Here is a 15,502-nt window from a genome sequence, read left to right on the forward strand (position 1 = left end):
GACATCTGTAGGTCTGAGAGTCACTACTTGTTGAAAAGCTCATCACAAGTTAAAATGTGGATATTTCGAAAGTGATAAATTTAAGCTAAGTGAACAAGAGCTACGTTTGTTCGGTATGAGGAACCGAACGAGGAACACGTTTGATAACCCCACATGTGACAGGCTACTTGAATTTGTGCTCGCGACGACGTGATCGGCTGACTTCAATCCTAAATAGCCCGTAAACGGCGCAACGCATCGAACTTTGTCCTTAACAATTATGTCGCAGTACTATCCCTTCTGCAACACCATTACAAGCTTTTCAGACCATTTCTGACAACCCTATGTATTTCTTTTCTTTTTTTCTCTTTTTTTTTTCTTTTTCTCTTTTTTTCTTTTTCTTTTTTTCTTTTTTTCTTCTTTTCTTTCTTTTCTTTCCTTTTTTCTTTTTTCTTTTCTTTTTTTTTCTTTCCTTTTTTCTTTTTTCTTTTCTTTTTTTTTCTTTCCTTTTTTCTTTTCTTTTCTTTTTTTTTCTTTCCTTTTTTTCTTTTCTTTTTTCTTTTTTTTTCTTTTTTCTTTTTTTCTTTTCTTTTTTCTTTTCTTTCTTTTCTTTTTTCTTTTCTTTTTTTTCCTTTTCCCTTTTTTTTCCTTTTCCCTTTTTTTTCCTTTTCCCTTTTTTTTCCTTTTCCCTTTTTTTTCCTTTTCCCTTTTTTTTCCTTTTCCCTTTTTTTTCCTTTTCCCTTTTTTTTCCTTTTCCCTTTTTTTTCCTTTTCCCTTTTTTTTCCTTTTCCCTTTTTTTTCCTTTTCCCTTTTTTTTTCCTTTTCCCTTTTTTTTTTCCTTTTCCCTTTTTTTTTTCCTTTTCCCTTTTTTTTTTCCTTTTCCCTTTTTTTTTTTCCTTTTCCCTTTTTTTTTTCCTTTTCCCTTTTTTTTTTTTCCTTTTCCCCTTTTTTTTTTCCTTTTCCCCTTTTTTTTTTTTCCTTTTCCCCTTTTTTTTTTTTCCTTTTCCCCTTTTTTTTTTTCCTTTTCCCCTTTTTTTTTTTTCCTTTTCCCCTTTTTTTTTTTCCTTTTCCCCTTTTTTTTTTTTCCTTTTCCCCTTTTTTTTTTTCCTTTTCCCCTTTTTTTTTTTCCTTTTCCCCTTTTTTGTTCCTTTTCCCTTTTTTTTTTCCTTTTCCCTTTTTTTTTTCCTTTTCCCTTTTTTTTTCCTTTTCCCTTTTTTTTTTCCTTTTCCCTTTTTTTTTTTCCTTTTCCCTTTTTTTTTTTCCTTTTCCCTTTTTTTTTTTTCCTTTTCCCTTTTTTTTTTAAATCACTTCCTTGACATACCTCTCCGTTATCTATTTTCGCTCGCAGTTGACGAGTTAGAAGGTGGCAATTCTCGAAGATATTTCTCCTGTGGTCAATTAGCCTGAGCTTGGCAATGAACCCAAAGTGTGATTCATAACGTGATAACGTGTAGGCTTTCACGGCCGGTCTTCATTAGTTAAAACTTCCAGACTGAGAAGCCGTCATCGACCTATCAAACTTCCTGATGTTTCTTTGCCAATTGCGGGCAACAAAACGTCAGGAAATAGTAGTTTTATAGATCGACCTCGGCCTCTCAGCCCGAAGTTTTAACCAAAGGTTGATTGTCAGTAAACCTACATATTAGCTATAATTTCCCGAATCCACCCAACGCAGTGACGTCGCGAGACTTAGGTGGGAGGAAGTAATATGCTGCAGCCGAAGAGACGATTTGGTTCTGGCTAGGATCCATAGTTGACCCATCTAGCACGGCTAAATGTCTGCACTACAGCTGTCAGCTGCCATGTTCTAAAGTGGTGAATGGTTTGAGCTCGACAAATCGATTCATTTACGTATTTTCTGTTTCGGAACAGAACTTCGATGCGTGGTATATAACATTAACAAGGTCCTGGAGTGACGAAAAAAAATGTTTGCCATAGGGAACGGCTTAAGCTGGTTAGTTTTCTTAACTATGGAAGAACGTTGTTTATATGAACCGGTCCTAAATCGGTAATATCTAGATATGATTGTTAAGAATAATAACCTGGATTCAATCAAAAATACATACCTATCCGAAGCTTCAGTGCGACACTTATGTACGGTATAATATTCGTACATGTGTCGCCTTTGTTGGAGTATGCATTGTTATAATTTACACCACCACCTGCGCGCGCGCGCGCACACGCACACGCACACACACACACACGCACGCACACGCACACACACACACACAGAGAGAGAGAGAGAGAGAGAGAGAGAGAGAGAGAGAGAGAGAGAGAGAGAGGGAGGGAGAGAGAAGGAGGGGGGGGGTGGTGGGGTGGAAGAGGTTGTTTGGTGCAGAGTACAGTGAGTGTAACTTTAAAATTAAAGATACTGCTTGGCGGCATTTAATGCATTTAGACGGGTTTCAACAAGACCATTCAAAAAGTCCACTCCACAGTTAGAAATTGTAACTTGTAGTACGATAACACCACGATCATTAGCCAAGAAATATGTAACAGTCTTACTGTTGTTTGCGATAACATTACCTGATAGTCTTTCTCTTGCACATAGAAGTCGTGGTTTGATGACACACTGTCACACATCTCCATTTTGTTAAAAATCCTTAGCAAATATTGCATTACTTCAAATCCATATGCTAATTATCATCTACATGAAGCTGTTGCGGTAGTCCATGTGAATGTCGAACGATGCGAGTAGAAGTAGATGATTCATAATATCGATTACTCATTTGCGCATGAATCGTGGTGAATTTTCAACCTGTACCCTGAACAGAGTTGAAGGTGTCTCCATTATGTGGTTTATGCACTGAAGGAGACATGAACTATCAACAATATGTGCCAGGTACAAAACACTGCAAAAACTTTTATCCGAGCATTGATTAAATATGTTTGATCCAATGATCTAGGTATATCGTTCACATAGGACTGGTATGCGTTACCCTCCAAACATTGGCCAGAAGATTAACGCCTCTATAATATGGTGTTTCGTAGGTACACAACCCGACATGCACAACGCATTAAATAGGTGTGTTCTTTTCACTCCACTCGAAAGTCGCATAGATCTGAAAACCTACCGTTTCTGCTGTGATCTTGTAATGGATGTCTATACGGCGGTGGTCAAATTACGATTTAAAAAAAAAATAAAATCTGAGAGGGCGCTAAAGATGCTTACCTTTTCGCAGTCCGTCTTACTGGAGAGACACTGACAGCGGGCTAATCGCCCTCTACTTAATTTACAAGCACATAATTGAATCTGTAGGCAGAGACGGCACAGTTAATAACGCTTTCTCTGTCCACATTGCCTACTGCACATACAGTATCTTAGTTGACGAATAAAAGATATTGTTTATAAATAAAACTGCTAAGTGTTTGATATTTGTTTTGTGATGCTGCAGGAGAAGACTGGAAGGAAATTCAATATTGTCTACATCCCCTGCAGTAACTATTACATCTGTTCTGCCACCAAACTGCTCGTCGAATTACGTTATGTTTTATATATTGTGCTACTAAAATACTCGCGTCGTATAGAGCCCACCGTCAAGTCAATTGGCTACCGCCTGTCAAGATGGTGTATGTGGATTTTCATTGCTCAGGCGTTTGTGCCACCATGCCTGTGGTCCAGACATTGGAGGTCGGGTCTAGATTTATCCCTCTTCAAAAAGATGTTGCTGCTAGAAAAGCATGCATTGATGTCCAAAATCTAGGTGTGGGGGTTCGATTTTGCTTTTCATGGTTGCTCCTGGATTGCAGTAGATATTACCAGAATAATCCACTGCTTATGACCACATACAACTCATGTAATGTTCCTGAGCGTTTTAAGTTCACTAGCATCACCTTTCCTGGGAAACTTTAGAATCTGCCAAAATTGAAGAGGCAGAGTCAGGAATATTCAGTTCATATCTACAGCTTAGGGGCAGATAATAAAATCGAATCACAAGATGATGATGATGAGCACACTACAAAACCAAAAGATCTAAGATCTAAAACATGAAATAGCTGGACCACTCTTTTTTTCAAAAGTATCTCGTTATTGTCCCAAACATATAGATTGGTTGCTATTCTCTGAGGCTGAGACGCAACACTATATCTGGACCAAAGGCATGTCCTGTCTACTTTCCACCCAAATGAGTAAATATGGTCATAAACGCCATTTTTGCCATATACATCTAAACTGATTACTAAGAGCGAGTATTTTGAAAAGAAATCGCATTATCAGGAATCAGTGTGTATGCATATGGCTACCAAGGCAAATGAGTTCCTAAAGTTTAAGAACGCCAACGACCAGTAGCACTGCCCTTTGTTGTTTATGTGGATTTCGAGTGCCTACCAGCTCCTGTGGCACACTGTGAAGACAACCCCACTGGCTCTCACAGAACGACATTTACCTTGTGGGTGACTATCACGTTGTGTGCTCGAATGATTCCAGACTTAACCAATCTGAACCATATGTCAGGGATAATTCTGCAAGATGGTTGCTTGCTCATCTCGAAAGACTTGCGCTGAATGTTGATCGGATTTATCACACCAATATTCCCATGACTAAACATTGGGAGTATGATGCCAGCTCATTGTCATATTTATGGGCTGCCCTTGGGATAGAAACGTAGAGACGATTGTTATCTGACGGGGACGTTCCGCGGTGCAGCCCACAAGGCACGTAACTTGAAACACTGCCTGCCATGACACATACTGGTGTTCAACAATTTGAGTGAGCATGATGCTCGCTTCTTGTTGAACACTTTGGTGATTTCCGTTTAAGAAATGATAAGGTTAGTGCTTTGCCTTATAACGTTGAAAAATATGTTGCACGCTCCAAATGAATCTCACAAAAAACGACGCTCCATTTCCTGGATTCCCTACAGTTCATGCACGCACCTCTTCAGAAATTTTCTGAGACAATGTGTCAGGAGAACAGGCGCACCACTGGAGCTGCACATCGCAAATATGCAAAGCTTCAGCTTGTGACGAAGAAAGTGGTCTTTCTTTACAAATATCTGGATGCAAAGGAGACACTACACAAAACGACATTGCCCGGCATAGCTGCAGTCACCAATTATCTTACAGGCACTTCCATAATGGATGTGCAGCATGGGCATACAGTGAATGTTTGACAGGAATTTGGCGCATGCCCAACTATAAATGGACAGACATATAATGTAAAGGTGATTAACCCGTAAATAAGCGAGGAGGATCACAAGCCTTCTGACAATTTGAGTTACGTCTTATACCTGGATGTGTACAGCCTGTAAGGGGACGCCATGCAACAGTCTCTGGCGACTGGAGAATTCCATTGGCTGAACGAAAAGGAAATCGCCAGACTCAATAAGAACAAAGACGTGGCATATCTCGCCCATCTGCATAATGTGCACAGTGACTTGCTCTGTGTCTGGAGTGACTCGTCCCACACAATGGTTCCATCCCCAAATTGCTGACGGTGGTGAGGAACCAATAGACACACATCGTGCATTACAGAGATCTCCAACAATGCCTCAGTTTTGGGGATGAAAGTTCTTAAAGTCGCTTCTACCACCTCCTTCAAACAGTCATGCTGGTTGAAAGAGTATACGGACGTCAGTATCCAAAAGTGGGCTCCTGCGACATATGATTCCGGAAAGGATTTTTTTTTTAATTAATGAATAATTCAGTTTTCGGGAAACCTGTGGAAGAACTGAGAAAGGGTTGCAAAATTCATTTTGTTTACTGTTGTAATGGACGTTGTGGTGCAAGAGATCACAGTGCAAGATCAAATTTTAAGCAGGCCACTATCTTCCATCAAGGATTAGCCACTAGTGAGATGGCTAAAGTTTCGGTGTTCACAAAACCTGACTGTCTGTATATGTATACTGGACGTTTACTAACTCCACGTGTACAACTTCCACTGTGAGCTAGTCAAAGCAAACTTTGACGATCCAACGTTACTTTATATGGGTAGAGACAGCCAGAGGCTGCATTCCATGTGAAGCAATAATGTGTTATCGCAATGCATTCAACAGATCTGGATATGCAGCTGATAATCCTTATATTACACCTCAAAACAAGAAGGTTAGCGGCCTTATGAAAGACGAGGTGAATGGGTAAAGGAGTATGGAGTTTCTGGAGTTCGGACCTGAGAGGTACACGTACTATACAGTTAGTTACCGGTGCCACCTAAAGTCTGGCTAAGAGTGTACATTGTGCAGCCTCAAAGGCTCTAACAGTCAAAGATTACAAGAGGTGCTTGCTCGAGAGTGTTGGCAGTGCTCCATCTCGACTCTGCACTTCGTGCGCCAAGTACGTTTTCGAGTGCAAGGCCATGAGGTGCATACTGCAATGCAACGGAAAGTCATTCTGTAACGGTTGCAACATGACGACAAAAGGCTCACCCACGACGACAAGATCTGCACCCTCCTGTACTCACACTCTTCACCTGGGTGACAGGGAGAGTGGAAATATTCATGTTACATGTGTGAGGGGAATATGCACTATTTGTCATAGGTGTGTATATATTGCACATCATGTACATGTTTGTGTGATTGTGGTTGTCTTCATCTGCTGCTGGTCATACTAGTTAAGTCTCTCTTTTTCCCACGTATTCTATATGTGATATAAAAATATGTAAATAACTAATGCGAAACGTAATAGCATACCTCTGATGTATCTCTATTTGTAAATAGATTTTTCTAATAAAGTACAAAAACTGTATTGAGTAATAACTCTAAAAAATGTATTGTGAAAAATTGTCAATAAATCAGTTTTCTTTGTTATGTCTGTTTTTTACAAAGAAAACAAACTGTGCCTTACACTACAGGGTACAGACGTCGAATAACGAAAATCACGCAACTGGAGTTATGCAGATCGGGAGGGGAGAGCGAACGTGATTCCTATTGGCCCAGAGGGGACGCGACCTCATCCTAGATCGTTATCTTAGTGAGAACTTACTTAGCAGTTGCGTGACCTTCATTTTCCTGCCTTTTGTAAGAGACGCCATAGACCAAGAGGCGTGACGTTGTTATCTTGGCTCGTATTGATAGTGTGTGTGGGTGACTTTTACTTTCCCGCCAATTTTATGTCATGTAATTGTCCGAGAGGTGGCAGCAGCGGCACTTGAAAAACAATTTCCCGAGGTGGACGGAATCTTTCAATAGTCCCTCTAAATCAAGTACGAGGGTTGGAACTTTCATAGTCGCAACTATTTATTTACAGCTCATACAAAATAGGTACGGGTTTTAAAGTTTTACTGACCTTCAAAGTAGTCACAAGCATTTTGTATAACCCATTGTCAGCTATGTGGAAGTCGTAGGATACTCTTAGCAGCGCCACTTGTGTTGACAGTTCGAGTGGCGCGGTCTATAGCCCGACGAATTTGTAGTAGTTCTTATGCGAATGCCATGAAGTGTTTCTTTCAGTTTAGAAATAGAGTTGGACTCACGAGGGCTTAAGCCAAGGGAGTGCAGTAGGTGGTATAGCACTTAGCAGCCCCATCAGTCAAACAAATCAGTAAGAGCTTGCACTGTACGTGCTTGAGCATTGACCTGCAAAATGGTCAGGTCCTGCAGAAAGTGTCATCACTTCTGTCTATAAGCTGGTCGTAGGTTGTGTACCAAAAATGAACAGCATAGAGACAGAAGTGATGACACTTTTTGCAGGACCTGGTCATAAAAATGTAAATGTCATGTGACTAGGGCCACCCGTCGGGTAGACCGTTTGGCTGGTGCAAGTCTTTCGACTTGACGACAATTCGGCGACTTGGCGCGTCGATGGGGATTAAATGATGATGATTAGGACAACGCAACACCCAGTCCCTGAGCGGAGAAAATCTCCGACGCAGCCGGGAATCGAACCCGACCTGTCCATGCTTATGTCTGTACCCAACAATCTCCTCGAATTGTATGATACATAGCCAGTTCTTCCCGGTTTGATACAGCAACGTTGCGGTATATTAATATGATAAATTTAAAGAAATTACTTTTTACATGGCGTGGCTTTCAGGTGCAAAATTTTCTATTTCAAATTTTGAATTCTTGTTCCACTTGTGTAGGCATTTTCTGTTTCTCTTTCTTAATTTACCAAGTACGTCACTTACAACAAAACAGACAAACTGCATACCAATTCTTTTATGGCTAACATAATGCAAAAGTTTCAATTACATCTTCTCAATAGCAAACAGCACTCCCAATATTCGACTGCTTCATCGCTTTCTTGACGCCGAAAACGTCCTACCTTAACAGAGTCAATGCACCATTCACATGTCAACTAATACTGATCCAACGTTACAAAAACTACACAGTAACTTTTGTAGCTCGACATCATTTTTCTTTATAATGACAATATTTATTTGAATTTTATTTAGCCTGGCATATTCCAGTGGTACACGTAATTTCACTAGTCTGTCACTGAATTCAAATATTTTATGTTGTTTTGCTTTTTAACATGACATTCATTCAAAAATATATACTTCATCTGTGCAAATGGAATGTGTTTCTACAATTCTATTTAATACAAAATTTCATTATTTTAATCTCAGATTTTATCCAGGCTCATCAGTTTTAATAGAACACATAACTCATTTTCACTGAGATATATATAATCTAAAGTTACGTATTTTTCTAAATACGTAAAATTAAAAACCAAGTATTTACGTTCCATATGAAATAGATTGATTTTTCAATAGCTTATACAAGAAATACTCATTCTCTACGTTTAGCAAGCCCTAACCTCAGATAAACAGCTTTCTCAAGATGTGTCATTTCATTACAGATATGGTCGAAAATATAGATGTAATTACCATGCATAGAACTTTAAAAAAATATATTGAACAGCAGAAATAGAATATTACATATTTCTACGAATATAAGCCCAAAGAATAAGATTCCGATGCATATTTTCTCATTTGTGGCATTAGTTTATCGACATCTGATCATAAAAATTATTTAAACGCCTGGTACTCAGTCCATGTCTTAATAATTTACGGAGGCAGCTCTCTGTGCATATATGAGGCACTTGGGGCAAGTGGGATGTAAGTTGGTCAGAGGGAAGGTGCTGCAAGCCCCTTGCGTATGCCTCCTGTCACCACAACAGAGCCATAGTCTGTTAAGCCTGGTCACTAAAGCTACTTTTCTATATCTGAGTGTGAAATAAGGAAACCAGAAAAATTCGTCCGAACTGTCTGGCAACCACACTTCCAATTTTCGAAAGCGATGTTTTGATGTTAATAATTTAATATTTAACCTGAGCTTAGTTTGTTGGTGTCCAGAAGAAAAAGAAAAATCTTTGGAATATTTGATTTATTGGTACATGATTACATCCAAGTTTCATGCTTAAAGTAAACAATAAAATCTAAATCTAACTGGACTGGAAGACAATGAATAGACACACATGCAAGTGAATGTTGTTTTTTAATTTCAATGTTTGTCGCTCAAATTCAGATACGCTTCATTAATATACTGATTATACAATAGCTATACTAATTACCTCGCTAATTGGGTTGCCAGCACTTTGTCAGTCTTGATGTGTTTTTACCAGGTTTCAGCATCTTTTCATACATTCCAGGTATGTTTCTCGTTTCTTCCTTAGGTATTCATTTCACAAGTGTGTTGTAGTACTTTCTGAGCTTCAGGTTTATTTAAAAGCCTAACTTTGGCTAATCAAATTTGGTCTGACGATGGAGCACAGCCTTTCGAACTTCAGAAACTACTAATAAATATCAAGGCATTCAAAGCTTTTATTTTGTAAATATAGTTTCTTTCTGCTTGGTACCGAATCACATTTAAAGAGTTGTCGTGTCTTCTAGGTCACAACACTACTGGACGTTAGGCAAGAGACAAGTAATATGATGGACTAACGGTTGATCGCTAGTTCTAAGTACAAGGAGAATTCCGCATTTGTGATGTATCCATTTGTACATCTTACACGGGTAAATTATATTATTAAAGGAACTACGAACTGATACACGATTATGTTTTAAAAACTTCTTTAGGCAAGAGGATTTTTAATGCTCCATAATTTTATCTAATACTATGAACAGTTCTTTGTTAGAATTTGTTTTCTCTTACTGCTGAGGTGACTGGAGGCTCACTGTGGAAATACTTAGCAATTCCTATAGTTCAAAACAATATCTACACAAAATGTATTGTCAGTTAGGGATGTCTTTGACAAATAATTTGTGTGCAATTACGGAATCTGTGGCGATTTAACCTGTTGAAACATTCGAACTGACCCTCTGTCGTAACAAGACGACTACAATCATCAGCTGAGCACAATTCCATATATTTTACTAATTAATTAACGTAGTACTCTAGTTTGTGTAGTGGTTTCACAATACTAACACGAATTCATTACAGAAGAATGGAAAAACTAGTAGAAGCTGACCTTGGGGAAGATCAGTATAGATTTCGGAGAAATGTAGAAGACGTGATGCAGAACTGACTCTGCGACTTATCTTACCAGATATGTTAAGGAAAGGCAAATCTACGTTTACGCATTTGTAACTTATCGAAAGCTTTCGAGAATGTTGACTGGAATTCTCCCTTTGAAATTCTGAAGGCAGCACCGGTAAAAAACAGGAAGCGAAAGGCTATTTACAACTTGTACAGAAACCAGACGGCGTTATAAGAGACGCGGGATATGAAAGGGAGGCAGTGGTTGACATGGGAGTGAGACAGGCTTGTAGCCCCCCCCCCCCCCCCTCCCAACGTTATTTGATCTGTCCACTGAGCAAGCAGTGAAGGAAATCAAAGAAAAATTTGGAGTAGGAATTAAAGTTCAAGGAGAAGAAACAAGATCCGTGAAGTCTATCGATTACGTTGTAATTCTGTCAGACACAGCAATGGACTTGGAGGAGCAGTTGAATGGAATGGGCAGTGTCTTTGAGCAGATGAACAGCAACGAAAGCGAAACGAGGATAATGGAATGTAGTCGAATTAAATCACATGATGCTCAGGAAATTAGATCAGGAAAACAGACTCTGCAAGTAGTAGATGAGTTTTGCTATTTGGGCACCAAAATAACTGATGACAACCGAAATTGAGAAAATATAAAATGTAGACTGGCAGTTGGAAGAAAAGCGTTTCAGAAGGAGGGAAATTTGATAACTTCAAATTCGGACTTAAATGTAAGGAAGTCTTTTCTGAAGGTTTGGATTGCAGCCATATACGAAGTGAAATATGGACGAAACACGGTCTTGACTAAAAGAAGATATCGGTCGATAGGACACATTTGAGACATCAAGCCGCACGAGTAGCCGACATTCTGTCAGAACTACCAACAGCCTTGGGAGAACCAGCCATGACAAAACTCTTCCACCTGGTGAGCAAGATATATGAGACAGACTAAATACCGTCAGACTTCACGAAGAAAGTCATAATTCCAACTCTACAGATAGCAGCTGCTGACAGGTGCGAAAATTATCGAACTATTAGTTTAAGAAGCCATTGTTGCAAGGTACTAACACTAATTCTTTACAGGAGAATGGGAAAACTGGTAGAAGTTGACCTCGAGGAAGATCAGTCTGGATTCCGGAGAAATGTAGGAACATGCGAGGCAATACTGACGCTACGACTTCTCGTAGAAGACAGGTTAAGGTAAGGCAAACCTACATTTATGTCATTTGTAGTCTTAGAGGAAGCTTTTGACAGTGTTGACTGGAATACTCTCTTGGATATTCTGCAGTTTGCAGGGGTAAAATACAGGGAACGTGAAGTTATTTACAACATTTACATAAACATGGCGGCAGTCGAGGACCAGGGGAGGGAAGCAATGGTTCAGAATGGAATTAGACAGGGTTGTAGCCTATCACCGATGTTATTCAATCTGTAAATTGAGCAAGCGGTAAAGGAAAGCAAAGAAATATTTGGAGTAGGAACTGAAGTTAAAGGAGAAGAAATAAAGACTTTGAGGTTCTTTGATGACATTATAGTTCTGTCAGAGAAGGCGAATAATTTGAAGAGTACTTGAAAGGAATGGACAGTATCTTGCAAGGAGAATATAAGATGAACACCGACACAAGCATAACAAGGATAATGGAATGTAGTCGAATTAAATCAGGTGATGCTGAGGGAATTATATTAGGAAATGAGACACTTAACGTTGTAGATGAGATTTGTTATTTGCGCAGCAAAATATCTGATTATGGTTGAAATAGAGAGTATATAAAATGTACGCTGGCAATGAGAAGAAAAGCGCTTCTGAAGAAGAGAAATCTGTTAACACTGAATACAGATTTTAGTGTTAGGAAATCTTTTATGAAGGTATTTGTCTGGAGTTTAGGCATGTATGAAAATGATACATGGACGATAAAAAGTTTATAAAAAAGAGAATAAGAGCTTTTGAAATGTGGCACTACAGTAGAATGCTGAAGATTAGGTGTATAGATAACGTAACTAATGAGGTGGCACTGAACAGAATTGGGGAGACAATAAATTCACTAAAAAATAGATCGGTTGATAGGACACATTCTGTGACATCAATGGATCACCAGTTTAACATTGGAGAGAAGTCTCGGACGTAAAAATTGTAGAGGGAGATCAAGAGATGAATACAGTAAGCAGATTCAGAGGGATGTACGTTGCAGTAGTGATCAGGAGACGCAGAGATTTGCCCAGGATAGAGCAGTACGGAGAGCTGTATCAAACCAGTCTTCGGACTGAAGATCACAACTACAACAACATATTTACTAATTCAAACTTTATTTCTTGATTGCTCTTCGAACGAAAATTGTCATTTGTAGAAATGTTTAGTGAATCTTTCATTCTAACTCTGGTTAGGCTTGTGCCGTATGAAATGTAATCCGGAAAGAAACTCCCGCAGTGTGATGGAGGCATGCTGCAGTTCATAATGCGCACAGTTGCCAGTAAACAGTTCGTATCAGTGTGTTGTCATGGTAAGACACAATTGGTCAGCGCAGCATGTGAAGCTTAATGTAATCACTCAGCATGTATGATAGAGTTGAATTTTTCTCGTTCCAAAGGGTATAGCGTCAGATGGATGCTATTTAATGTGTGCAGCTTTCTATAATTATGACTTCAAGTGAAGAAGCCTGGATGCCATAACAAGCAGGCGACATTTATACTGTACAGGATTGTGCAATATTACTGAGCACTGACGAGCCGAGCATATATAATCCACCGATTGACATCAAAAGGCAAGAACTGATTTGTTTAGATCATCTACTGCAACACTGAATCCAATTTCTTATTCATACATATTATATATGTATGAATGTCGTTTAGAAATGAACTAAACAGACGGTAATTCTAAATCCATAATTATCAGTGTTGCTTCACAGCTTTGTTTGTAATGGTAAAACTCCAACTCCCATCAATTTGGAATTTTGAGGCATCCATCCACGAACGCCTCTCACTGCCTATTTAAAACTGCTTACGACTTGGTTCAGTTTCAACGAATGTGGTCAAATCAATACCTTCAGTACAGGCAGTGTATGTAGTGTTTCTGCTAACTAAAATCTCAGTCAGAATACAAATACGTCAGATCCATAAACAAGTTTCAATTCTTCAATGTCAACATCCAATCATATTTCTAGTAAAAGTAACTTTCAGGTCCATTTTCTAATGATAGCTTTCTTGTTCTGTCCAACTTTTGTGTGGTGTCCTGCCTCAAAAATTGTGTCTTTAATAGATGATTGGAAAGCAGGTAAAAAGTGCTTAGATTAACTACCATGAGTTAAGTGTGTGATGTGTCTCCAGAATTAAGACAGCCTTCCCCAAGAATAAGTGTTGTAAACAGGTCTTGATAAAACTATTTCACCCTATGTGTGAGGTACATAATATGGCAAAGTATCCTCAGACTTCAGCAACGATGATTCCAGAGAAACCAGGTGCTGACATGTTAAATATTCCCAAGCTATCAGTTAGATAAGTCATGGTTGCAAAATAATATGTGACCGCATTGTCACTATGTACAGTTCTACGAAGTTTCAGCCACTGTTACAAGTGGTTTTCGTCAGTGTGTTTTGCTGACTACCGAATAAGAAAAAGTATAGTTCTTATGTACTAATAAAAGAAGCTGTTTTCGGACCTGATAGGGTACAAGGATAAGGAGTAAGAGCGTCAGATGTCCTTTACCGGTGTTTCATTTATTTCTTGTCATTCCACAAACGCTGACCTCTGGGGGAGATCAGTTTGTGTTCTGAGTAAATGTAAGAACATGCGAAGCAATATTGATGCTATGATGTATCTCAGAATATTGGTTAAAGAAAGGCAAACCTATGTTTATGTCTTTGCAAAAATATTAGGAACAACAGCGACCGCAACGAACTAATAATAGAATATTATACAGAATAGTCGTGAGCGCATACAAAACTTCCATTCATAATTTTTGAATTTAATTACAAATAACTTTTTGTAGAAATTTTCTGCATTGGAGCTAAAATATATAAGAATAAGCTTATTATAAAATAAGAATGTATATGTTATATAATTAAAATTTTACACAATATACCGGGAAAAATGTAGTGTACCAGCCGAGAGCATTCAGTAACAGATCAGTGGACTGTATTCCACGGGATTTTTGATGAGGTAACCAGCGTGTCCTACAGCCTATCTTCTGTGCCCACAAAGTCCCCCGGAATGCAGTCCAATAATGTGGCTTCTAGGCTACACTTTTTCCAATTATATGATGTAAAATTTTAACATGTTTAACATATAAACTGTTATTTTCTATTAAGCTTATTCCTATATATTTTAGGTCGAATAAAGAAAAATTTAACAAACAGTCATTTGTAATTAAATTGAAGACAATGATTAGACAGCATCCATTACGTATTATTAGGGTGGCTGTGCTACTGGCGATGTTGGTCAATGGTTATATGGGTTTCTTGCAGTACACGGCTCTGCACAAAATGTTGGTGGTCGGCACTGAACGACGAGTTCAACCAACTCAGTCATGAAGATCGTAAGCAGCCAAACCGAATACAGATTGGCCACGGCGTAGCGTCTTTGATCACTATCGATAAGACGTCCACGTCACTAGATAACCAGAGGCATCCTACACGCCGTCTTTGATGAACACTAAGTCCCACAGAGGACAGTCTAGTAACGTGTTGCCATTGGCAGATCAAAATTTTAACTGTATAACATATAAACTGTTACTCAGGTACAACTTAACGATACTATCCAGCATAGTAGTAAGGTCTATATTCAAGCTGTTTGACATGTATTGCATATGATGCATCGTATTGGCGTGAGGCTAGGGGCGGGGCTTCTACTACTGAACTCCATGACACCGTCACATAATCGGCAGTCGACATCACTGGGTGGTATCCATAGTTCCTCCTCTGTGGCATTATCTCCACACTTCATCACTGGGTATAACATTCTATAATTCATGTTTAACTCTATGTTTACTACATTACATGATTCCCTCTACTCTGTTGTATTTTAAATTACACAGTATGAGCATCAGATCACACATATCCCTCAGAAATCTGTCACTGCTTATGAATGAAAGTGTTTTTATGTGAGCAAGACTATTCTCTAGAGCATAAAACCTACGTTTACAGCATTTGTTGATTTAGAGAAAGTTTTGACAA

The 15,502-nt window shown here is 38.8% G+C and overlaps 1 protein-coding gene across 1 annotated transcript; it reads right to left on the minus strand.

Annotated features, from left to right (window-relative positions):
* Positions 1 to 301: 301 nt before the first annotated feature.
* Positions 302 to 8,085, minus strand: LOC126482052 (cylicin-2-like). The gene is made up of 2 exons (XM_050106027.1): positions 8,065 to 8,085; positions 302 to 1,030 (listed from the first exon to the last, which is right to left on the minus strand). The coding sequence occupies exons 1-2, from the start codon at positions 8,083 to 8,085 to the stop codon at positions 302 to 304; spliced, it is 750 nt and encodes a 249-aa protein (XP_049961984.1).
* Between the last annotated feature and the right edge of the window lie 7,417 nt (positions 8,086 to 15,502).

This window comes from Schistocerca serialis, chromosome 5, assembly GCF_023864345.2.
Source record: "Schistocerca serialis cubense isolate TAMUIC-IGC-003099 chromosome 5, iqSchSeri2.2, whole genome shotgun sequence".
NCBI classification, from domain to species: Eukaryota; Metazoa; Arthropoda; class Insecta; order Orthoptera; family Acrididae; genus Schistocerca; species Schistocerca serialis.